The following is a 25,720-nucleotide window of genomic DNA, read 5'->3' as shown; positions in this document are numbered from 1 at the left end:
TGACACCAAAAAAAAAAAAAAAAACTCTAAACACGAAAGAATTCCAAATACGTAATTTGAAAAAAAAAATGGTGTTTTTATGTGTAGTGTACCCCGGTGTAGTACATGTGTAAAACGACGCACAACCATCAATCTTACCAATCAACGGTTCAAATTAAAAAATAATCTTTTACCGGCGAAAAATATTTATTACCTACCAAAATTAAAAACACATCGCAATCGTTAATTATTGAGATCGACGGTCATTGTGCCATACTAAATGCACACTATACTAGGGTGCAATACAACACCTCCGATTCCAACAATAGTCTCGTTTTAATGAACTCTTTTCAACTCGAGTACATAATTTCTTACTTTTCCACTCCTCTCGTTGAGATCTCGTGACGATCAATTATCTAAAAATTATGACAAAAATCAAAACAAAGGAGTAATTAAGAAATGATTAATCCAAACATTAAGGGACCTTTCCTCGTTGATGAGTGGGGCCCCTCGAGCCGTCAACGACTCATACAAGTCAACACTCTCTCTCTCTCTCTCTCTCTCTCTTTCAGTTCAGTAGTATATTCGGAGATTCGAAGATTTTTCTAATTAAAATAAAGTTGGGAATCCGTGTGGTATATGGAACTCTCGTCAACATGAGCAGCGTGGACAGCGATCGTACCTTGCCGCCGCCGCTAACCGTGGCGGTGGCCGTCAAAGGCGGAGGCGGCGGCCGCGGGGGAAAGGCAAGCCGTCGAGCTGTCCGGTGGGCGGCGGAGAAACTCTTTCCTGTCGCCGACCGTTTCGTCCTGATTCACGTCATGCCTAAAATCACTTCAATTCCTACTCCATGTAATTTCTTCTTGTCTCTTATATATACGAAAGACTGCGTATTTATTCGTAGGGATGTATTCCTCCGTCCCTATTTAATTATCCAATTATCCACTGCGATTTTACGGACATTTTTTCGATGGCTTATATCTCTTAACCTATATTGCTAAAAGTATACGATATGAGGGATATGAATGTTGTTTGATAGATTTCAATTTTTTCAATAAGACAATGATTTTAAAAATATAAAATATAATATACGTGAAAATGCATGTAAAACCGAAAATGCATGTAAAACCGTAGTGGATAATTAAATAGGGACGGAAGGAGTATATATATGTGTGTGTGTATATTGACGTGTATGTACCTCAAGGCAGGGAATGCAACATTAAAGCTTGTAGTGTAGATGTGGATTTAGAATAAAGGAGTTTCGACATTATTATTCATTGATATTAGGTCAATTTTACATTTTTATTTCGACAATGAGTTTAGAAACTTCGTTGCTTTATTTAATACTCCCTCCGTCCCACTAATGAGTACTTTAATTTGGTGTAAGAAAATAAAGAAATTAATATGTAGAAATATGTTTTTTGGGGTTTGAAATTGCACGGATTTCCGTAGGGGATATTTAAAGTGGGACGGAGGGAGTAACTCAGTTGTCCGGGATGTCAAAAAAGTGACTAACTAGTAATTTCCTTCATTTCCGTTCCGGGATTGTTAAAGCCTCCAACTTAAGACCAATGGGCAAGGGTGGAGAGGCTTTCTGGCCTCATTACTAGTTTTGGAGATGATAAGTAAACAATATGGGACATTGTCTAGTACTCTCAGTCTCCACTCTCCAACATCTTTTACTCTAGACTCGCACGTGTAGAGGTAACCAATATTTCTACTGGGATCACAATCAAGTGTGGTACCCTTTTTGCCACCAACAAAAGGAACCATTTGGTAAGGTATAGGAATCTTGCCCAAAAACTCACAAAGGCCAACTCTGGTACCATATAAAGTTGTTTACCATCCACTCATCTAAGAAGTTGAGTTTTTAGGCTGCTAGGATTTGATCCGACAATGTATGTCAAGATATCTGACATGACTAATCTCGATTTGACTAACAATTTTAACTGGATTGTTTAATGCAAGGAGTATATCTTTAGGTTGGTGTTGTAGTTTGTCCTGCGAATCTAAAACTCTATCTGTTCAAATTCCTACAAGGCAATAATTTATATCTCATTTTTCAGCATTGCTTACTCTGTTACTAATGACCTCATGTGGGCATTGCCATATTTTGCAGCCGGAGACACTATCCCCATTGAGCAACTGGATGCCCATGTGGCGGAAATGTATATGGAGGACACAAAACTTGCTTTTCAGAAAGTATTTATACCATTTAAGAAACTATGCAAAAGAAAAAAGGTGAGTTTTTTTTCTTTTGGCTATGTTCTACTCTAATTGAGTTTACCTTGAAGTATAATCCCGGATACTGCTTTCTTAGGTTGAAACTTTGTTGCTGGAAGGTGACAATCCTGCATCGGCACTTCTTAAATATGTTACTGACTCTGGTGTAAGAAGTTTAGTGTTGGGCTCTTGCTCTTCCTCTTTTATCAGAAGGTATGTCCAATGTATTGATTAAGTTGTTCATGTCACGGTCTTTCTCATCCTTCTAGTTGTTGGCCATTTTTTTATGGCATTTTACTGGTTGCATGTTCTAGACTCTAATACATCTGATTTGTGTTTTCCCTGGAGGATACTACGTTAAGATTTTATGGCTAGGAATTCTGGGGGATTTACATTCTTCTTACTACTGTATCTATCATCAGTATCATGTGGTTCCTATACATGCAAATGATTTAGCCATTTGTTTGAAGTGCCATCTTACACTCCAATAAATTCGATATGTTAAACTTTACCCAACCTTTTATGACTCGTGTGGTTCTTTCATGTGTTAACTAAGTCGCCATGCTTGTATTTAATTTTAGGAGAAAGCTGTGACACACCATCTTTGTATATTACGCATATTTTTGGTGTGACATTTTTTTGTTAGTTACGCATGGGTGTACCTTTTAAATATATGGTACTCGTAGTTTTGTAGTATTGTACGCTTATTTTTGGTGCATTGTACGCTATTTTTTTCTCATTAGGTACGAATTTTTATGGTCTTAGTTATATGCATAGGGGGTATACCTTATATTCCACAATAGTTACACATTTTTTGGTTAGTTGCGGATTTTTTTGCATTAGATATGCATTTTTAGCCTTACTTTTTTATGTTATTTTTAACCAAAATTTTTTGGGGGTGTACCATAGGATTCTCTGGAAGCGAAAAGACTCTACTGTTCCATCGGTAGTCCTAAAAAATGCTGCTGAAGGTAGTATTTACATTGTGTCAAGACGTAGGGTCATCACAACTTCTGCCACCCCCTTGTCGACTGGTGGTATGTTGAAAATACTGATTCTTAAATGTTGATAGCCTCCATGTACTTAGTTGTTTCTTTTGCCTTATCATATTAGTCTTTCTGCCTCTATTTGGCAGAGAATATCTCTAGAAGCTGGTGGTGTAGCCGGATAAAGCGTGGTTCTCACATCTATAAATTAAATGGTGGCCATTATTCCTCCTCAGTGGATGGTGGAGTTACTGACACAGCGTCATATGTGTCAGATCTTAGTCACTTGGGTTCTATAGCAAATACAGAACAGAGGTATCCCAACCATTCTGGTTCACTCCCAGAAAGAAATGATCAACACTTGGGAAATAGTATCCTAGATATTGAGGCAGCAACTGAATGTTCTTCCGTGGCTTCTGCCAACACAAAGCAGGTGAATTAGTTCCTGTTTTCTCGCCTGCTGTCACATTATGTCGTGTCGTACCATTGTATTAATTACTTGCTTTGTACACACTGTTGTGTGACGGTGACTAGTCTGGGCTAACATTTAGGATGCATACTTTTCTACAGTCGGATGTGCAGGCTGAGGTGGAAAAACTGCGTCTAGAATTAATGGACACTGTTGGCATGTACAATAGAGCGTGTGAGGACCTTGTAAATGCCAGAAACAAGGTTAGCATTGACATCTTAAAAAATTATGAGGTTCATAGATTTTGATGCATGTTATGTTTTGACCTTCCTAATATTTGCCAATTCTGCTACCATTTCAGAAATAGTTTCCGTTTTTCAAAGTCTATAAAGGATGATTATTTTCTTCGACAAGAAAACTTTGAATTCAAAAAGAGACTATATCCACTTTTGTTTGTCTGGATGAAAGCATTAGATTTGGCTATATATGTTGTTACAGCTTGTCCCACATTGGTTAATTACTACCTCCAAAACTAGTACCATATGAGCTTGGGCAGCCTCTCCCCTCATTGCCAATTGGTTTTGAATGGAATGCTTTAACATGGTATCAAAGCTAAACTTTCCGAGGCTTTTGGAAAAGACTCTGTTGATTGGTTGAGATTCTTATGTTATAGATCATTTTTTACCTCTCCACTTGCGGGGGAGTGTTAGAGCTTGTCCCACATTGGTGAATTACAACCTCCAAAACTCGTGTATGAGCCTGGGCGGCCTCTCCACTCATTGCCAAGGTTTTGAGTTTGATTCTTTAACATATGCTTTAGAAACTTTTGCGACTGGGATTAAATATCTGTCGGATATGATATCCTGTGTCAAACAAAAAACGTAATACAGTATATAATATCTAGGGGTTGTGGTATTATTAATCTGCTCACTATTAATTGTAAAGGATTAACTATCCTATGAAATTATGTATCCCTTCTGTATTAGCCATTCAAACAACTAGGGCCTAAGTTTCTTGCTTCCTCATCTCATAGACAGTTTCAGGGTAGATTGATAAGTGGTCTTCAGTGTAGTGAAAGTCAATCCTACATGGAGGTAGAATATGGACACTTATTTAACCTTGAATATAAAAAGACAAACGGTAAAATATAAGTTGTCTTGTGTTCTATATTACACTACACCACTGTTATTGATGCTCCATTGCACAGGTTCAGTTTCTTTCTTATGAATGCCTGGAAGAAACTAGACAAGTAAATGCTGCCAAGCAAAGAGAAGAAGCTTATAAGAAAATGGCTGCAGAAGAGAATAGAAAGTATTTGGAAACCATGAAGGAGATTGAGATGGCGAGAAATAAGCTTGCTAAAGAAGCTTATGAACGACAAATAGCAGAATTAAAAGCTCTCAAAGAATCAATGGAGAAAAAGAAAATTGTTGATGCACTCTTCTCAAACGATAGAAGGTACAAAAGGTACACAAGGGATGAAATTGAGATAGCTACCGAATCCTTTTCTGAGACTAAGATGATTGGTGAAGGATCATATGGGAAAGTTTACAGATGTAACCTTGATAAAATCCCCGTAGCCATCAAAGTTCTGCGTTCTGATGCAGCGGAGAAGAAAGAGGAATTTCTGACAGAGGTTTTTTCTTTACTTGATGATTTCTTTCTTCTGTTTTAATTCAAGTTTGCATGTCTGCTTGAGGATTTTATTTTCTTTTGGCATGATCATTTGATTAACTTTAAGTCTTTTTAGAACTTATGAATGGAGAAGTTTTTATTCTGCACCTAACCTAATTTCGTCAACACTGATTCAATACGAAAGGAAATTCTTAATTAACTGTGTTTATAATGTGCAGATGCCAATTCACTCAAAACATTCACGAAATATTAGGTTAGGTTGTCCATGCTTGTGTAAACACCCTTTGCCACACAATGTTGACTAATCTTGTCCTAGCTGAATTTTCTTCTTTAAAACATAAAAATAGCATTTTTTGTCAACTTATTTTAGCTTAACCTGTGGCTTGTTTACTTTTTTGCTTATCCCATACTTTCGTGACCACTTAAGTTGTTCTGACTGTGGTGGCAATGGTTTTTGTTGTCTTCTGTCAATTGTTTTCAGATTGAAGTTTTTAGCCAGTTACGCCACCCACACATTGTTTTACTGCTTGGAGCTTGTCCAGAGACTGGTTGCTTAGTGTACGAATATATGGAGAACGGAAGCCTAGAAGATATTCTTTCCCACCAAAGCAGCAGGGATCCTCTTCCTTGGTTTGTTCGATTCCGGATAGCTTTTGAAGTAGCTTGTGGACTTGCATTCTTACACAACTCAAAACCGAACCCTGTAATTCATCGAGATCTAAAACCAGGGAATATATTTTTAGACAGAAATTATGTTAGCAAAATTGGTGACGTGGGATTGGCTAAACTCGTTTCAGATGTTGCGCCTGACAGTATTACAGAATATGGGGACTCTGGTATAGCTGGTACTCTTTACTATCTGGATCCAGAGTATCAAAGAACGGGAACCGTCCGACCTAAATCTGATCTCTATGCTTTTGGAATCATTGTCCTCCAATTGCTGTCTGCACGACATCCAAATGGGCTTTTGTTGAAATTTGAAAATGCTCTTTCCAATGATTTGCTCCTTGATATACTGGACAAGTCTATACCGGATTGGCCACTTGCTGAAGCAGAGGAATTGACTCAGATGGCCCTGAAATGCTCCAGACTAAGATGCAGAGATAGGCCAGATCTTGAAACTGAAGTGTTGCCGCTTTTGAAGAAACTTGCTGATATGGCAGATGCTGCTCTTAGGGTACAGAGGAATAGTATTCATGCACCTAACCATTACTTCTGCCCAATCCTTCAGGTGAAAAATTGAAACTCCACAAGAGCATCTCTGGTTCACTCTCAATTAGGCTCTCCTAGTGTTAGATACTAGACTAGTTCACACACTTGCACCAAATTTTGCTCCGATGCATAGAGTGGCTCGTAAGAGCGTTCATAATGCTTGGTAGCTAAGAGGCTATCATCTTTATAGAGCTTGTTAGGAGTAAGACGGGAGAGGAGAGAGCGAGGGATTTGGGGAAGTGAGGGCTAGGGGCCACTTGGCCTTTATGTTGACACAAGTCGTGTGTTTATGTGTATATGCATACATACAAAACTGGACCAATCGACCCAGTTTTTTTTTTTTTTTTTTTTTTTCTGTTGCTTAACTACGTCATTGGAGCAATCATTTGTTCTTAAATTACCACACAACTGGGTTCTTCTTTTATTGGTTTTTGTCGTTTAAGTTTTGGGGTCTATTTTAGCTAGCTGATTGGAGATGCTCTAATATTTTGTTATTCCTAGCATTCGACTCTTTCTTTGTGTTTGGATCATGGTTTTTGTGGAGGGCTTACTAAGGGAGGGGAAAATGATAGGGATACCAAACAAATTGATTTAGCTTCTTCTCTTTATTACTATCTTCTTATTCCCCAACCTTTTCCTGTCCATCCACAAAACCGATCCATACACAGCCTTATGTGAGCTGCATCTCATAGTCATTTTTCTTTGTGCATTATGCCATGGCTAATTCAGGAAGTAATGGAGGATCCATACATTGCCGCTGATGGATTTACATACGAGCACAGAGCAATCAAATTATGGGTTGAGAGGCATAGTTTATCACCAGTAACAAAGCTTAAGCTGCAGCATAAAGTGCTCATTCAAAACCATACATTACGTTCCGCCATACAAGATTGGAGGTCACGCATAACATCCTCACCCGGGCAAGTATGTTTGTAGCTGCTGTGTGCAAATAAAAGCTAGTAGCATTTTATGCAAGTTTCAAGGGAAGAATTTTCTATGTAAATAACGGCAACACAAGGTATAGAACTCACAGAAAGAACCTATTGCTATGAGTATTTGACCTCAACAAAATGGAAGAGTATGTTGGGCATCTTCATTTGCAATCTTCTATACTTGTATACATGAGTGATTTTGGAAGTATGATCAATCATGTAAGCTACTACTAGTAACTTGAGATTTAGCATTTTGGATTTTGTTTTTGGGCTCCAACAAGTTACTAGACCATTCGTCTACATTGATGTCTGTAAAGAAAATCGAAGCTCTAAGTTGGTTTGTTCTCTATTTGCTTGCCACTTTCTTCAGTAGTTAACTGGAACTGCTTTTGTGTGCCAGCCAGGAAATGTCTAAAGGCCAGAGTGCCAAGTTTACCAATGGCAGATTATTGGAGTGAAACTAGGGTCATGCAGCTAGGGGTAATTCTCGGATAACGGTTTACTGAAATTCAGACCAGTGATTCTCTCTTCCATCTTACAGATTAGCTGAAATTGCTCTGGCATATGAACCATCCCTGGAGTGGCATACGGCGGCTCTCTGATCGTTTTTGGGACCGGTGTACGGCGGGTTCATGGCTGCCTTCGCTAATCCTGCTGTATTTGAGCTTTCAGGCCTTTTCTAGTGTTTGGGTTGCGTCCCATTTGCTCTTTATTGTTTTATCTGGGCTTATGGCCTTTAGGTGTTGGGTTTTGGCCCCAAGGGTTTTCTCCTTGGTTGGCATATTGTCAATCAAGGGTTTGGGTTTTAGATGGACACTTGTTGCCCTGCACTTCGCTCCCTTTAGTTTTTGTATTCACTTTAAAGATTAATAAATTTCTTTTTTTTTTTTGCCATTCAAAAAAAATCCCTGGAGTGGCATAGTGAAGCAGAGCTACTAGAATTAGCACAGATTAATGGGGGTTCTTGGTTCCAATCACAAATTAGATAATTTGAATTCCGAATAAAGTTTAGTCGTCAATTCGAGATGGCTCTAGTTGCCCATGTAGTGCTAGAGGTTGTTGTTATCCCTATCTTTGTTTATGTCTGGGGTTGGAACCCCCCACACAAGAAACAATCCTGGGTTCCAGAAATTATGGTTGTTTTTCAGCTTAGTTTTTTATTTTTATTTATAATATTACCCACCCATAAATACGTAATTATTTGTGAGAAAATTTACTTCATAATAAAGGGTTCGGATCTAATTTTCTGTACATGGGATGAATTGTTTAGATTTAATGAAGAAGAATCAAAGAAGAAGACGGAGGACATATTGGACTTTGTCATTTTTGTTAACAGTGCAAGCATTAATTCTTGGGTTCGTCCACACAAAATCCACAAACCACAATGGGTGCGGATGCAACAAAGTGAACCAGGGAAACCTGATGCAACAAAGTGAAGGGGGGAACCACACATGGCCCAAACCACATGGGGTACAAGTGAAGTTTTTGCTGCTTTACCAGTTCTACTTCTACCTTGTCAATACTCAACAAGACTAAACATACACACCCACGTCCAACAGAATCCCTTTGGGAAATTGCTGTTCCAAAAGGACCAAAACCAGGATCGTTTACATGAAACTTTTGATAGATTATATGTACATGATCGGGTGTTTGAAGGAATACGGACACTTCGATTTATTTATGCGCAATGTTAAGCATATCAGGCATCGAATTGAGCAAATTCTAACGCATTGGTGTCTGGGTCTCGGAAGAAAATGGCTGGCCTCCCCGAGCGGCTTAGTGTGTATGGAATGCCTGCACCAAAAAAACCAGCAAGATAAGAAGCCCCTTCTAGAACCAACAAAAGCTATAAGGGCTGTGGAGATCTTCTTGTCATATTCACATTTGGTGTGTTTGCCGGCTTGAACCGTGGAAATGGAAAGGAAAATGAACTGAGCATTTTCACTTCATTATCTTCGTATCTTTTCCTAGCCACAAGGATCAAAATTTTGTTCCAGCATGTTTTCTCGGTCAGCTAAAAAAGGAACGTAGCCGGAACATAATGAAAACGTCAAAAGCTGTAGAATAAACTAGAATATCATTTTCCAACATCTGGTACGTTTCATATCATGTATGGTTCGGTGCTTTCTGTGTGCACAGAAACAGTAGAATTTTGGTATTTCTCTTATGTTTCATTTCGGATTTCCTCGAAGTAGAAAATGGAAAACATTTTGGCTGCTAAGATGGAATCAAAACGAAAATCTGTTCCTTGGCCCAAAAAGAATAAAAGAATGATGTGGCGGAGGAAAATCACCAGCTTTATCAAGGATAGCTTTCAGCTTAGACACGTCTCGAATCTCAATACAAGTATGACGATCTCGCCCCCCGTGTGCAGGCCTTCCGGTCAAGGGGTCAGGGTTTGGAAGCTCCATGAGATGAATCATTTCAGAGCCCACCCACAGCCAAGCACCCCTGTAGGGGAGCTTGTCATCTGGCCTTGCTTCATTTATCTTCAAACCTGACCTTAAATCGAAGTTAGAACTCTGTGAAGCGAAGTGTATACACATCCACATAAGGGTTAAGCTACATCTGCAAAGCAGAAAAGTTTGACATACCCAGCACATTCTGGTAAAACTCAAGTGACCTTTCGAGGTTTTCGCAGAGTATTCCAACGTGGTGCATGCTCACGAGTCCATAATCTGCATCAATATCAGCTGAAATATGTAATTGGATACGTCTCGGCTATTCTGTATGAATGTATGGAATTCCGTGTTCAAATAACAATACACCCGTGTAGAATTAATATCAACATTAGCGAATTGAACTTAAGTCAAGTACCAAAACATAACTCCAAATGAAGAAGTGTTTAATAGCTCCTAATTTCTATCCAATTTCTCTTTCCTTGGCCCTCTCTCTCCAGTCTCAATTCTAGTTTATTCTCTTTCTCTAGCCTTCCTGAATGTCTGCTCTCTTCAATAAGAAAGCAACGACAGTCATATTTTAGCACTTGCACCACCAAGTACTCTAGGAATGACATTTTCAAGTAAATCCATAAGAGAGTGTAGGATGAAAAGAGCTCACAAGATTAAAGACTGTCTTTTCCTTCCACGCCTTTCTACTTTTTATTCATGCTATACCACGAGTATGCTGTTTTAATGTTTGTATGAACGAGAATCCTATGCATGCCATGTGCATGCGGTTGCGTAAGAAAGAGAAAGAGAGAACAATACAAGGAGAAAAGGCAAATGAAAAGGAAGATATACTCCGAATTATTTTCGTCCGGTTGTTTAGGAAAATATATAGTCTCATAAAAATCAACTGTATTCATTTGGTTTTTCAGAATTGATGGATGTAAAACAAAACAGAGACAAGATTGTACCCGATTTTCCAACAGCTCATATTAAATTGGTATCATCAACAGAAAACAACTAATCAAGTGAAAAGGAGAAAGAAGAATTGCCACTCAAAAATGAGAAAGACGTATTACCATTCGCATAATCAGCAGATTCAACACTAATAGAATCTTTAGCAAGTACATCTACTTCAGCAGACGTCTTAGCTTTTATCAGACGATGATACCCATGACTTCTACCAGTTCTTACAACAGGCAAGAAGTTTCTGGTCGACGGTGTATTTGCAAAGATTGTGCTGACACCAACAGGATGAACCTAAAGAAATTCCAGAAGACATATCAGGAAACAGAATAGCGATCAAATTTAGCCGACATTTGATAGCACTAACAGTGGTGGACGATGAAAACATATTTCACACGCTCTGCAACTTGTATGAAACCTAAGTATACAGAGACCAAAAGTTTATAGAAATTTGCCTTCACGTGATCCTACCTTATGCCTAAAAACAAGACAACAAAGTAAGTAGTCCTCTGGAATTTACCAGTAGGCTGCATTAGCTCTATAGATTTAAATGAATTTCTTTCGCTTTTGATTTCTTTTCTTTTTTTTGCTAAGCGATTTCTTATTCTATTGAATCTTGTTCTTAATACTTAATGCGTGTTTGATAGCCGGATTGGGGCTTGGGATGGGACTCCGAAAGTGAAGTGTAGTTCAAGAAGTGTGTTTGATTGGATTTTTATCCCATGGATTACAAATCCCATGGGAATACCAATCCACCCATTTGATGGGATTAGTCAACCCATGGGGGGGGTGTTATTACGAATCCCATCCCCATGGGATTGAGCAAAATAAGTTTAAAAACTCACCTCAATCCCAATCCCAATCCTAATCCTAGCCAAAACAAACATGTTATTTACAATCCCACCTCATTCTCAATTCCAATCCCAATCCTAATCATGTGCAAAGCAAACATGAATAAATGATTTATCCCCTCATTAATAATCCCACCTCATTCTCAATCCCAATCCTAATCCCACCTCATTACGAATCCCCCTAAAACGAAATCTGCAATCAAACACGCCCAATAGGTTTAAAGTTTTCATTTCCTGGATCTTACCAATGTCTGACTCAACTATTCCTGTTTTCCGACCCAAGTTTTTGGAATTATGAGTTTATTTCCTGCAGATTTTCTTATTATTATTGGGGTAGCATTTATCCACAAATTGTAGATTTGCAAAACAAGACGCTATATATATTTTGAGGTGATTGAAACATACTTGGAATTTTGAGTGTAAGAACCAAGAAAGTAAAACTTCCTGGTGGCTTTCCGAAAGCAAAAGATGAACTTTAAAATCTTTCCACTTCAGGGCGATTATCTGATCTGGGTTCAAGGATGGACCCAAGTGGATGAGCCCAAACAACCGCCCTACCCAAGTTTCAATTTCCTAGTGGTAAGAGCATTTCCTAGTGGTAAGAGCCGGCGCTGACTTTTCGGAGGTCTAAAGTGAACATTAAAGATGGGATTTTTTTGTCGGAGGCCTAAAGCGAAGAATAAAGATGGGATCTTTTTGTTGGACTATTATAAGGAGTACAAAAGTAGGAGGGCCCTAACATTTGTAAATTTTCGAGGGCTACGGCAGCCACACCTCGAGGTTTAGTTCAGAGCCACTGCGCTGGTGGTTTTCCGAAATCAAAATATGAACTTTAATAAGATCTTTCCACTTCCACCAATATTTTAAAGTTCATCTTTCCACTTTTAATAAGTCTCAAAGGAATTTTGAAACTTGGGGTAGGGCGGTCGTCTGGGCTCATCCAATTTCCGTCGATCCTTGAACCCAGATTATATAATCGCCACACCAATCCATATATTTACAATCAAAAGGTTTCAATCATGATAAAATATATGGACGCATATACATAGAGAAGAAACAGAAATAACTACAAATTGATGTCCGATGTGTATGTGTAGTACCTTGTTTTGAGGATGAAGAGAGAGAGAGGGACTCAGAAGAGCCGCCATGGGAGACCAGTGATTCTCAGTGAAATCGTCTGTAGCTTTTTCTTTTTTTATTATTGATTTATGGATATATATGTACAAACGTGTGCATGTATATTTCCTTCACTGGAAATCCAAAACAGCTGAGAACCACTCCTTCCTAAGATTTCGCGGTTTAGATTTCACAGGTGAAGAGCACCACTAGTGGCAAATAAAATAAAATAAAAGAGCACCGCCGATTACTGGTTACCAATCATGCATGGTCACGCGGGACCCACTCCAGATTTAGCATGACGGCTCCGTTCTAGAAATTTTCTTAAAAAATAAGCAGTTTATTTCATATTTTCAAACTAAAAATAGTGTAAATAAAAAAAAATTAAAATTTTTTTCACCTTATAAAAGATCTCATCGAGATCTTTCAAATTAGATCCATATTGCGTATTTTTAGATTTCAATAAACCCATTATTTTTGAGCTTGAAATTGCCTTCTTAAAAAATAAGGACTTATTTTACATTCCAGAACGGGGCCTAAGTGTTTGTTTTGGGTAAGCCTGCAGGAAATGAAGGCTCTGTTTGGAACTTACAAAAAATAAAAGAAAATAAAGGAAAATATGAAAGAAAATTTATTATTCATTAAATTTAAAAATTTTCTTTTCTTTTCACTTTTTCTTCCAACCAAACAATAGAAAGGAAAATCTTTTAATTTTCTTGTCTTTTTCTTTTTTTTCCATAAGTTCCAAACATAGCCGAAGATTATTTTGTGTCTTCCATTATTTTCTTTTTTTGGGGGTTGGTTGTAGGAATAGTAGGTCAAACTAGAGAGTAGTGTATCAGTGACATACCCCCCAGAATATGGTAGACTAGTAGTATCTCACAAGTTGAAATATTGAATGGTTTCTGAACTAAATGCTGGCAATTGCTTTAGGGGATTTAAGGGGTAAGAATCAAAAAGTAAAGACCTTGCCAGGCATGATATTTAGGGATTATTGTTGTTTCTTATAAGATCTCAGGTTAAAAATCTAGTATGTGTCTGAGTGTCGATTCATTCGAAATATTACTCTAACTTGAATCGGTCCACCCGTTGGTTGATCGATGGTGAAATTGTGCCAAGATTAGTGCATGAATCTTTAGCTCTCAAGGGACAATGGATTTATCCGTTTGTTTGATTAGGAAGGTTAATCGTCCCTTTGTTTCATTGCTTCAATTGATACAGAGAGGAAGAAATTAACGCTTAAGATAGCTCTTGTTTTTAAGAAAATATATATTTTTAAGAAAATATATAATACTAGTGAGTTTTGTTAGTCAAACTGTCAACTAAATACAAGTGTTAGACGTTGTTTTGTCATTCAGTAGCCTATTCACATTAGGGTTTCACTAACACTCATAAGGTTTGTCTAAATGACAGATATCCTCTTCACATATGAGAAATAACAATGAATTCTTGTGATTTTTATATGCGTTTCACCTACACCCTCAATTGACAATTGTTTGTCCAAACTCGTGATGGAATGAGCCGAAAGTGACTTATATCGAAAAAAGTCATTGTTTCCTATAATAAAAAGTAATCCAAAACTATCAACTTTCGGTTATTTTGAATCAAAATGACTTTTCTTTCCCATTAGATGAGCTCTTTTGATAATTAGTAAAACTTCTTTCTAACTATATATTTATTTTTTATTGCTCAAAAGGACCATTTTTGGGTTAGAAAAACGACGCCTTTGTTCGGTTTCCATTTTAGTTTTCACTTTCATTTTTGTTTTCAATTATTACTCTTATTTCTCCCCAATTATTACCCCTATTTTCAATTATTACTTTAACTTTTTCTATCTACATCTCTCCAATCATTATTCTTATCTCCCAATTATTACCCCTATTTTTCTCCACAATTATTATCCAAAAACAAAACCATGATAACTTTTGGGTCAAACAAATTGAGAATTAAAGAGTTTTTATTATTATTTATTCTATCACTAAAAAGGATGATTTTGTCAATGTCATACACTTTTGGCTAAATCTATAGCGTATTTGGTCGAACAGTTGTTAGTTGCATGTAAGTGAAATAAACATTGAAATCACAGCGAATTTATAATCATTTCTCATTCGTAAAGAAAATATCTGTCATTAAGATCCACTTCTGAGTGGTGTCAATGAAATTTACCCTACACATCATGCGGATAGAGCTGTAATTGTTTTCTGAATTATCATGTCAATTTCATGCCTGTAAGTGGACAGAGGCAGATTAAACAATGATGCTGAATTATACATGTGATTTTCATGTAAAATATGAAAGGTGGACACATTCACACGTAAACTATAGCTATCCATTGCTTTAATCAAATGTCAACTAATAAAGTGGTTGTGACGTTTGGGAATGGGAAGGGATAGATTGCCAGCTGTTGTTTTTTGGTTTGTTTTCTTTTTTCTATGATCAAGTTCCGGGAAAGTTTTCTTAAATAATTTCGGAAATCTTAATTTAACGATTGGGCAATCCTCTAGAGTCCCACAGAGTCTAATTATGCATGAGAGGTTTCAAATCTGAGACTTTCGAATAGAGTAGCAAATTTCTAAGTGTCAGATCTTGACAACCCGTCCAACCTCTTCGGGTTTATTGTTAATTTGATAGTGTTATAAATCACATGTGTTAAAGGCAATAATGGTTGTTCTTTATACTGAAACTAAGTGTAGTACCCAAGCAAAGATTAATGAAAGAGATTTGAATATTAGACTATGGTAAACTAATTAGGCTGCGTTCTTATGAACTTAACTTAAATTTTGAAATTCTTCTTATTTGAATTTTTTCCGCATTTATTAGTTTTGCGTCTAACTTTTGTTAGTTATTGATCCATCTCAACGAGAGAAATAGGAAAAGTATTTTTTTTTTTTTTTTTACTTTTACTTAAGTATTTTAGGTAACCATTTTTACTAAAAAATGATTATTTCTTAAAATTCTTGGCTAAAAGTAAAAAAAAATTATTTTTCCGATTCCTCTCGTCAAGACGAATCAATTACCCACAAAAGTTTGACGCAAAACTAACAAATGTGAAAAAAATTCAAATAAGAACAAAACTTTCAGGTTTAAGTTAAGCTCATAAGAACGCAGCTTAGTGTCATGATTACAGCGTAAACACTCTTTCCATTTAAATTGATACTCCGTATAATCAAATGATAAACTTTGGTAAAAAAAATTTACTTGTGTCTGAAAAAAGATGCCGAGATTGTGCATCTTACACGCAAAAGAAACTACTGGAGTACTATTTTTCTCACCTAGGGCCCTTTGGCTAACTTGTTACTATCTTTTTGCCTCTTTGGTTGGTTTTGTAATTTTCACTAGATTTAGGTAAAATTTCTACGATCAAATCCAATGACTCGATGGTCAATCTTTTATTGTCTTTAGTGTCTGTCTTATGTGATCTTTTTTAAAAATTTAAGACATGTTTCTATACTTTTTTAACTCCTCTTATCAAACCTAATAATGTGATGAAACGTTTTTAGCTGAATCTAAAAAATTGTGCAAAAACAACCAAAAAGACAGTGCGAGAAAAACACTAAAAAACTAATCCATGCGCCCCTTAGGCTCCGTTCTAGAACCCCAAAAAAATTCTTATCTTTTAAGAAGGCAATTTCAAGCTCAAAAATTATGAATTTATTGAAATCTAAAAACATGTAATATGGATCTTGTTTGGAAGATCTCGATGAGATCTTTTATACGGTGCAAAAAAAAATTGAAAAAATATTTTTCATTTACTTTATTTTTGAGTTTGAAAATGTAAAATAAACTGCTTATTTTTTAAGAAAATTTATGGAACGGAGCCTTAATATTATGTGAGTAGCATCGAAAATCGACCAAATTATTTCCAAAATAGACTTTTCCTTGCCACACGATTAGATATTTTACTATGTCAATAGGCTATGCTACTACTAATAAATATCAAATGAATAGATCACTAGATTTTAAGTTGAAGATCTTTTGATACAAAAGGGGATATACATATAGATTACTTCATGTATTTATCGGGGAGTAGTGCCTCCAGCAAACGAGATGATTTTATTATTTTTTCATCAAAAATTACAACATTATTTACCATAAAAAATAAGATTTACATAATATTTACTAAGGCAACACATACTAGGTTATTGTTATACAGTTACACTTTACTATATTGTATGGCTACACTTACGATACTTATTACTGAGATATTTTAAAAGTTAATGGTTGAGATCAATTGTTGAGATAAACTCCTACAATCTAGATGGTTAGGATCAATTTGGAGCACCATGCTCCCAAACCGCTTGAAAGCATCATAGCCATCGCCCAGAAGCAATACACGAAAAACTCAAACAGTATTTACCAATTGAACCATCACTTGGTGGTTTTGGGTAGGGGTGTTATAAAAACTGACGGATAGAAAAAAAAAACCTTGAAAAAATCGACTGATCGGTTCTGTTTTCAGTCAGGGTGATGGTGGAATTTTTCTGGACCAGTCCAAACCAAGTCGAACCGAAATCAGTTCGGTCTCGATTTCCTAGAATTTCTGCCCGGCCGAACCGAACAACTATATATTTTTTATATTATACTCCCTCCGTCCCAATTTACTTGTCCCAGTTCTATTCTAACCGGATTAAAAAACTAGTTATATCTTTAAATTGGTAATGAATTTTATATCCAATATGGATCTTGTTTGATAGATTTTGATTTGTTCTATAATACAATATTTTCAAAATCACCTAAAACATTATAAATTACAAGATATAATCAATTGAAAAGTGGCACGAACTCCAAAAAGTGACAACTAAATTGGGACGGAGGGAGTATATTTTACATATATACACATAAAATAAAATGGAAAATTTATATTTCGGACAGACCAAAATCCCCAAAATCCCCGACCAGACTGATCCCATCCCAAACCAAACTAAACCGAACTCAATTCCGGTCGGAATCGATTCTAGAAATATTTGGACCGAACCAAATCGGTCTTTTGGAAATTTTATCCCGAACTGAAATCACCCCTGGTTTTGGGTGGTCGGTCACCCGGTCCGGTTTTCTTACACGAGAACTTTCCTGCCACTTTCCGAAACGATTTAGAGACGTGTTGCTCTTCGAGGTTCCCCTCTCACTGTTTTGACCAAAAATACTAAAAAGTACTCTCTAAAAACAAACAAAAAACATCACCTGAAAACCCCCACACCAAATGCAATAAAAAAAAAACCTGGGACTCAAATCCCCCCAAATCCCCAACCGCGTAATTCAGCGTATAGCGTCCTAGTCAACCCCCCCGACCTCGAATCTTCCCTCCCCCCCTCCCCCCGCTCTATCTATCTCTCTCCTCCCCCCTCTCTCTCCTCCCCGCGTTCACACGCTCTCTCTCTCTCTTCCCCCCTCTCTCTGTATATATATAACCTCTCAATTTCCAAAATTCAACAAGTTCAGACCTCCCTCCACTGCTTTCACACTCCCAATTCAAAACTCCCCACCCAAACTTCACTCTGATAAACACTTTCAAAAACGAACCCAGAGAAATGGAAGTCTCCCCTTTCCCATTCCTCAACCACGAATCCTTCGCCAGTTTGTTCACCTCATTCCAAGAACAACCCGATCAGAAGCGCCAGAAAACAGACCCCGTCAACTCCGACTCGACGCCGTTCAGAGACATCCTCTCCTCGTTCCTCTCCTTCGACGAAGACGATAACACGAAATCCCAATCCCAATTCCAATTCCAATCCCAATCCCAATCCCAATCCCAAACAATGACCGACGGCTTCTACCCGATCGACGGCTTCTTCCAAGAACCGGATCAAAAGGACCCGCCCCGACCCAAACGCGCCAGAACCCCGAACGGACCCGACGCCAACGTCTCCGCGACCGCTTCCGAGGCGTCGGCCAACGGCGGAGGCGGGGGAGCGCGGCGTTTGTGGGTGAAGAGCCGGTCGAAGGCGTGGTGGGACCAGTGCAGCCACCCGGATTTCCCAGAATCAGAATTTCGACGCGCTTTCAAAATGAGTAAATCCACGTTCGAGTTCATATGCAGCGAGCTCGACCCGGTCATCAACAAGAAGGACACCATGCTCCGGCTGGCCATACCGGTCCGCCAGCGCGTCGCCGTCTGCATCTGGCGGCTGGCCACCGGGGAGCCCCTGCGCCTGGTCTCCAAGAAATTCGGTCTGGGCATCTCCACGTGCCACAAGCTCGTGCTGGAAGTCTGCGGGGCCATCAAGAGCGTCATGATGAGCAAGTTCTTGAACTGGCCCGACGAGGAGAGAATGACGAGGGTGAAGAGGGAATTCGAGCTGGTTTCCGGGATTCCGAACTTGGGCGGATCAATCTACACTACCCACGTGCCTATCATCGCGCCCAAGGTGAACGGACCGGCTTATTTCAACAAGAGGCACACGGAGAGGAACCAGAAGACGTCGTATTCGATCACGGTACAAGGCGTTGTCGATTCGAAGGGGGTGTTTACGGACGTCTGCATCGGGTGGCCGGGGTCTATGAGCGATGACAAGGTTCTGGAGAAATCGGCGCTTTCGCAGAGGGCAAGTCGCGGGCTTCTGAAGGACATTTGGATCGTGGGGAACGGCGGGTACCCTTTGATGGACTGGGTGCTGGTGCCTTACGCTCAGCAGAACCTGTGGACGCAGAGGGTGTTCAACGAGAAAGCCGGGGAGGTGGAGAGGGTGGCGAAGGAAGCGTTTTCGCGGTTGAAAGGGAGGTGGAGTTGTCTGCAGAAGAGGACCGAGGTGAAGCTCCAGGACTTGCCCGTGGTCCTCGGTGCTTGTTGCGTGCTGCACAACATTTGCGAGATGAGGAACGAGGCGATGGAACCGAGCGAGACCGGTTTTGATCTCTTCGACGATGAGATTGTGCCGGAGAATGCCGTGAGGTCCGTCGACGCGATGCGAGCTAGGGATCAGATTGCTCACCATTTGTTACACCACAGTTTTGCGGACACTGGTCTTCCATAGTTGTGCTGCTACCACTAGATTAGTAGCTAGTAGGTTTTTTTGTGTACTTGGTGTTGATTCTTTTCCATCATTTGATGTAGTCATGTTATAGGATACTGTCCTTGTAGCTTTGTAGATTGTTTTTTTCGATATAGTAAATTGACACAGATTGTTTTTCAACCCTTGGTTAATCGATGCATAATATTTCTTGATCAAAGTGAGCTTCCAACCTATCAGAACATGTTCTTATTTGGTGTGTTAGGATCATGTTTTTTGCAGTGATTAGTGCCGGGAAAAATAAAAATCTCATCCTATTGTTTGGTCAATCCGGGAATCCTATAGTGAGCAACTCTGTAGCGCACCCTGTATCTGTAGTGCACAATTTGAACCGTTTAAATCGACAATTAATGGTTCAGATATATGTTTGTTAACTCTTACCGGTAAAAGTTACAACGATTCTAAACTATCGATTGGGGGAACGGATAGACCAAATGATCACTACACTTCTATAGTGACTTGCTAACTACATGGTCTCTGGGTCCATTTGTTTGGTTGCTAGGAAAAGTCTATTCTAATACAGAAAGAGAGAATCCAAATTTGGTCTCCCCCTTTCTTGAAGCTATATGGACTTTTCGTAGACTCAAAAGTCCTCCACCACTAACTGTATTTACCAAACAATATTAGATACTCGAACTCAATCTTAAGGGCAAAAGAGAAACCCACCACTTGGAAGCCATGACTCCAATCTTCCACAACTGCTCTCTTTTACTTCGCAATTTTTCCCCTTTCATTTTGATGCAATTGACTTGTTCAATCACATAAGGTGATTTCGTTTAATCACGTAAGATGGTTTAACAGCAGATTTTTTCCGCTCACTTACACATGCATTTCGTGTGCCCAAACGCTAGTGAAAAAGAAAGAGAGAAAAGTAGAGGTTGAAGGAGATAGTTAATGACCATCTCCCTAACTATCTTTAACTAGAAGGAGAGAGTTAAAGAAGATTCCAACTTTTTTCACCTTCTCCCTCTTGGACAATTTCCTTTTCTTTCTCTTACTTTCCACAGTTTCCCAACACATAATTTCCTGAAAAGTCATGATCTAAACACAAATTTTAGAACATGTGAGTTTGGTTACGTGATTTTCCATCTATAATCGTTGATTAATTTACTTACTTTGTGTAAGTCGTGTATTTTTTCTACGAACTTAAATTTCTTTCGATTATGCACTTTTTGAAAGACTATAGACTATGGTCAGTTGTTCGATAACCCAACAAAATAGCTCAAGTAGCAGCATGAATGAACTATAAATCTAGACATTTTGAATTCGAAAACATGACAACCTCTTGCGGTCATTAGAGAGAAATTCTCTTGTAAAGCTCTTAGTTCCGACATGGATGGTCGATCTTTAGACCTAACCAGTGAGAGAAATAATTGAAATGTGTAAGTCGGTCGAGACATCCTGGACCGTCGAACCAAAAGAATATAAGTGAGTTGTTGGATGCTAGTAATTGTTGAAGTCTTGAAGACCAATTTGGAGCCAAATGAGGTCAATGGATGTTCTGGGCTAGATAACGTCAACGGGTTCGATCCGTGACGTCTTGGGCATGAGTTATTTTAGGTTTTGGATGAGCTGGAGATTCTGCACTCTCGTGGAACTTCTCTCGTTTTAAGTGAGGTAGTTTTGGTCTTTTGGACGAAATTCTTAGGATTTGACTATGTGGTGTTTGGTGTTTCTCTTTTTAAAAAGTGTGAACGTTGTACAAACTATTCTGTTCAAACCCAACGGGTTGATCAAATGGGATTAAGCTTGAGACTCAAATGTTTGCTCCATTCTAAACATTTGATGTTCGATTCTCTTTGTAAATAATTCTTGCGGTGATCTCACCTTACCTTACGCATAAATGTGTGAAACTGTTGTATAAGGGGTTGTAAAAATTAGTCCGAAATGCGCGTAGGCTGGACCGAGATACCCTACATTACCAGAAAAAAAAAAAAACTATTCTGTACGTTGAGTCAACCTAGGGCCTAATTTTGTTTGTTTTGTCAGAAGAAGGTACAAACTAAAAACAATTTGTTGACTTGAGCAACATTTGTTCAGATCAAAATCTGGGGTGGTTAAATGGGAAAGTATGTCCCGAAGCTGATTGACCAGTTCAAGGAGCCAACTAAGCATCACATGAAGCCCACAGAAAGGGAATCCACTCGGAATATTTCTCTTGCCAAAAGGTCGTTGGGTTTGTTTCTTTTTTGTTCCTTTAAGCTCGTAATGCACAATGAAGCTTAACATAGGAGTATATATTTTTTATTTTAAGGGGTAAGGGTGAATTTGACTTTAAAAGTCAAATACGTAGTAGTAATTTAATTTTTTTGTCTTTATTTAATTCTTTTTTTTGCTGTTAGTGTTGCGTCAAAATTTTGTGACTCTGATTCGTTTCGGCAAGAGGAATCGGAAAAATATAAAATTTTGATTGAAACTCATAAGTTTTTAAACTTATTTTTGTCTTTGTTCAAAAATTAAGAGTTTCAATAAATCAATCACAAAATCAATACTCACAAATTAAGGATTTTAAGAACAAAGCCAAACAATGCATTTTTTTTTTTGTTTTGAAAACCCTGCAATCACATATCATTTTAAATGCCTAACAACACTTACAATGGAATCCAATGAAAACTATGAAAATAAGAAAATAGTGCGCATCCCAGCCGACAAATATACAAATTACATCAAAGGGCTATCTACTTATTTCCATTAAAGCACAACATACACTGTACTAATAGAACCGACACTTCGTGTGTCAGTCATCAGAGCCAACTAACAACAAAGAAATAGGCACCCACGCGATTAAATAGTCTAATCAATGCATAATCATATAGCACACCTGTGGATTCCTAAACAACTAGAAAATCAGCCAAAGACTAAGAAATCCGATCCCATGGACTATGTCCATTAAGCACCCCAGTTGGATCCAGACGAGGAGGCGATACACCCTCAAGAGAGGATGCAAGTGAGACCTCGTACCAGAGCAGTAAAGAAACTCCAAGGCAAGCCCCCGCTGCCACGGTGGGCTCCGAGCGCGAAGACCAAAAAGGCAAACGCCGAAAGAACTCTGGCAAGTCGTCACACCCAGGGCGACTAGTGATCGGAAACTAGCCCATCAGCCGAATCTTGTCATCGAACAACCAAACCAAAACAATCGGTTTCTAAATTTCCAACAAGTCGTTGATCTAGACACAACTTGAGGGAAGTATTGAGTTTAGTTACGTACAAGTCGTGTTAATAGAGCTTTTGGGCAAACTGAGGTATAAACAGAACATCATCGGGAAGGACCTTGATCTACGACACAGATTTGAGAAAGTATCATTGTGTTTCGAGGGAGCTAAACTTTGTTTTGTTTTGTTTTGTTTTGTTTGTTCTTTGATGCTGAACTAGATCTTCTCCGAGTGGTGATCTCGTTTGGCGCGGTCTTTCTTATTGGTTGGCATGATCTACATAGATTTCAGAAAGTACTCCCTCCGTCTAATTTCAAAAAGTACTCCCTCCGTTCTTTGAATGTGTATATGTCCCAATATATGATATTTTTCATAATTATGAAAACTTTGTATTATAGACTTAATCGAGAACTATCAAACAAAATTCATGTTACATTTTTTGGCAAATTCATATTGGAAAATATAAGAGATTGAATACAGACACGGATATCAAAAAAGGACGAACAAAATGGGGCGAAGGGAGTATTATCGTGTGACGAGGGATCTGAAATTTTTTCATGTCGGGACGTAGCTCATTTTTTGCAGGTTCTTCTTCTTGGTATACTTCGATAGTCGTGAAATACGCGTTCCTTTTGAAAAGTTAATCACCAAGATGTGTAGTGCCGTTTGCATTTTATCCCTCCATTTTTTGTACGAGTGGCTAGGTGCGCTCCTTCGTGCTTTGCACGAAAAGCACGATCGTTGTTTGGTAATTGTTGATTGTTGTTACAAATAAGTATGATACTGCCTCGGTTTTGGGTATTAATTTTGCTTGTCGAAATGAAGGTACTTGTCAAAGGGTAGTTTGTCATGCTATGCCTGTTTTGTTGGACATTTTATCGTTAGCGCATACGTTTTCATATATTGATGTAATTAAAGATCCAAAACAAGTGGTCGGAGCAGCGCATACTCTGGCTAAATATGTACTTTGCTAATTAGTAATGCTATCGTAATGTTTTTTTATTTTCTGGTTTAAAAAAAAAAACGTCAATGGATGGTCCGGGCTAAATACGGTCAACGGGTTTTATCTGTGACAGTGTGACATGTTGGATTGAGTTATATTTTACGTTTTGGACAAACGGTCAGTTGGACAGTCTGTGCTCTTGTGAAATTCTAAACTGAGGTAGGTAGTTTTGGACATTTTGGTCTTTGGACGAAATTCTTGGGGTCAAGGGTTATTTGTGTAGTGGTGGGATTTTAGCTTCGAATTTGATCCAGATATAGGCGCGGTCAAATTTTCTACGAATAGTGGTGTCGTGTGACGGGAGATATTTCCTGATGGATGTGACGTTGTATCATACCAACACTTTCATTTGTGTAACCAAAAAGAACTTCTTCGGGGTTGACTCTGGTGTGTGGCTGGTTCTCCCATTCTCTTTTGCAGTGTGAACATGTACAAATTAGTAGTACTATTTCATTGAGTCACCCTGCGTCTTAATGTTTGTTTGTTTTGTCAGGAGAAGGTACAAACAATATGAAGACAACGGAGTTGGGGGAGCTGTTGTTCCTTTAAGGGACAACAGCCTACCGTCTCGATCAAGGGGGCTGTGCTTCGGTCTTGCTTCAACAATCGGAAACGTTCATTTCGTAGAGCTCGTCGAGTTGAACAAGTATGTAAAAAATCAGCTCGATCGGATATCATTAAGTGCCTAATCAAAACCTTTTTGTTTTGAAAAGAATGGATCCAAAATATTGGATCAAATCTACTAGAACCCATTATTGGCAAATTATATGTGTTCCGATTAGACACTTAATGATATCCGATCAAACTGATTTTTTGCATACTTGTTTAACTCGACGAACTCTACGAAGTGAACATTTTCGATCATCAAAGCAAGACCGGAGCGGGACCCCCTCGACCGGGATAGCACGCAAGGGACATCAGCTCCCCCCAATCTGAAGACAACATACCCCGTTCGTTTTGGTATTTTGGATTTGGATTGGTAGGTAATAAATGTAGAAAGAAATAGAATAATAATTGAAAATAGGGGTAATGATTAGAGAGACACAAAAAGAAAAAATAAGAGTAATGATTGGAGAAAAATAGGATAATGATTAGAATCTAAAATCCAAAACCCTTAAACGAATGGGGTTATGAGACTCAAGATTCCAGGTGAACTAGATCCTCTTTGGAAAATTTAGATGGAAAATTCTAAAATACAATAGTAAATGTGTGAATGTGTATTAAATGGTGTAAAAAAGATATAGAAATACGTGTTTTCCTTATTTTTTAGTGTACTTATCGTATAGAGCGACCAAATTTAGATCCCTTAACAAATTAGTTGGACAAATTTAGAAGACCGTGGGTGTTCATGCTAATGAATAAGTTGTGCACCACAACTTATTCATTGAAAATCACAAGTTATTTTACACTAACGTATAAGTTGCTGAAAAATGTCAAGTCGTCCACACTAACAAATAAGTAGATGAAAAATTGTATTGTTTGTTGTGATAGAGAGTTGTGTGAAAATGTCAAGTTATTCACACTAACTAATAACTTGTTGCTTAGGGTAAACAACAAACTAAACTTGTTGATTAATATGAACAGCATGCGAATTTGCCACAACTTATTCACCCCAAAAAAATTAGCTTGAATTATTTTCTTTCAATTATTTTCCCTTTCATTGCCACCCCAAACACCGATATTTCAATGAACAGTAAACGAATACTTTTACTTAATACTCCCTTCGTTTCAAAATGAGGGACCTTTTTGAAAAAACGTGTCATTTTCAATTACTTATATCTTTCAATGTGAGTGTTAAAAAATATGTAATATGAATCTTGTTTGATAGATTTTAATTAGTTCTATTAAACAAAGTTTTTAAA

General features: G+C 38.1%; 3 protein-coding genes across 7 annotated transcripts; 2 read left to right on the top strand and 1 right to left on the bottom strand.

The window, feature by feature from the left end:
- Positions 1–512: 512 nt before the first annotated feature.
- Positions 513–8,258, top strand: LOC131325388 (U-box domain-containing protein 34). Of its 4 annotated transcripts, none has more exons than XM_058357636.1 (10): positions 513–831; positions 2,099–2,220; positions 2,300–2,415; positions 3,112–3,239; positions 3,338–3,621; positions 3,759–3,860; positions 4,805–5,233; positions 5,714–6,463; positions 7,174–7,368; positions 7,918–8,258. In XM_058357636.1, the coding sequence occupies exons 1-10, from the start codon at positions 636–638 to the stop codon at positions 7,924–7,926; spliced, it is 2,331 nt and encodes a 776-aa protein (XP_058213619.1). In that variant the 5' UTR covers positions 513–635; the 3' UTR covers positions 7,927–8,258. The 4 variants fall into 4 exon arrangements, with proteins under 4 accessions (XP_058213619.1, XP_058213616.1, XP_058213618.1 ...); XM_058357633.1 differs by having other exon boundaries at positions 7,781–8,258; XM_058357635.1 differs by having other exon boundaries at positions 7,777–8,258.
- A 669-nt stretch (positions 8,259–8,927) lies between these two features.
- On the bottom strand, positions 8,928–12,917 carry LOC131325384 (glyoxylase I 4). Of its 2 annotated transcripts, none has more exons than XM_058357627.1 (5): positions 12,681–12,917; positions 10,843–11,023; positions 9,971–10,054; positions 9,670–9,873; positions 8,928–9,170 (listed from the first exon to the last, which is right to left on the bottom strand). In XM_058357627.1, the coding sequence occupies exons 1-5, from the start codon at positions 12,726–12,728 to the stop codon at positions 9,076–9,078; spliced, it is 612 nt and encodes a 203-aa protein (XP_058213610.1). In that variant the 5' UTR covers positions 12,729–12,917; the 3' UTR covers positions 8,928–9,075. The 2 variants fall into 2 exon arrangements, with proteins under 2 accessions (XP_058213610.1, XP_058213609.1); XM_058357626.1 differs by having other exon boundaries at positions 9,971–10,069; positions 12,681–12,900.
- Positions 12,918–18,058: 5,141 nt separating this feature from the next.
- Positions 18,059–19,826, top strand: LOC131325383 (protein ALP1-like). Its single transcript, XM_058357625.1, has one exon. The coding sequence runs from the start codon at positions 18,225–18,227 to the stop codon at positions 19,665–19,667; it is 1,443 nt and encodes a 480-aa protein (XP_058213608.1). The 5' UTR covers positions 18,059–18,224; the 3' UTR covers positions 19,668–19,826.
- Positions 19,827–25,720: the final 5,894 nt, after the last annotated feature.

Source organism: Rhododendron vialii, chromosome 5a, assembly GCF_030253575.1.
Source record: "Rhododendron vialii isolate Sample 1 chromosome 5a, ASM3025357v1".
NCBI lineage: Eukaryota > Viridiplantae > Streptophyta > Magnoliopsida > Ericales > Ericaceae > Rhododendron > Rhododendron vialii.
This window is presented reverse-complemented; position numbering and strand designations above follow the sequence as displayed.

Excerpts from the sequence above, each read along its gene's own strand:
- LOC131325388 (XM_058357633.1), top strand. The coding sequence starts at position 636 with ATGAGCAGCGTGGACAGCGATCGTACCTTGCCGCCGCCGCTAACCGTG. Across the intron at positions 832-2,098 it reads CACTTCAATTCCTACTCCAT|CCGGAGACACTATCCCCATT; the intron begins GTAATTTCTTCT and ends CATATTTTGCAG. Across the intron at positions 3,622-3,758 it reads CTTCTGCCAACACAAAGCAG|TCGGATGTGCAGGCTGAGGT; the intron begins GTGAATTAGTTC and ends ACTTTTCTACAG.
- LOC131325384 (XM_058357626.1), bottom strand. The coding sequence starts at position 12,728 with ATGGCGGCTCTTCTGAGTCCCTCTCTCTCTCTTCATCCTCAAAACAAG. Across the intron at positions 10,070-10,842 it reads ATCTGCTGATTATGCGAATG|CTGATATTGATGCAGATTAT; the intron begins GTAATACGTCTT and ends TACATATTTCAG. Across the intron at positions 9,171-9,669 it reads AGCTATCCTTGATAAAGCTG|GCATTCCATACACACTAAGC; the intron begins GTGATTTTCCTC and ends TTTTTGGTGCAG.
- LOC131325383 (XM_058357625.1), top strand. The coding sequence starts at position 18,225 with ATGGAAGTCTCCCCTTTCCCATTCCTCAACCACGAATCCTTCGCCAGT.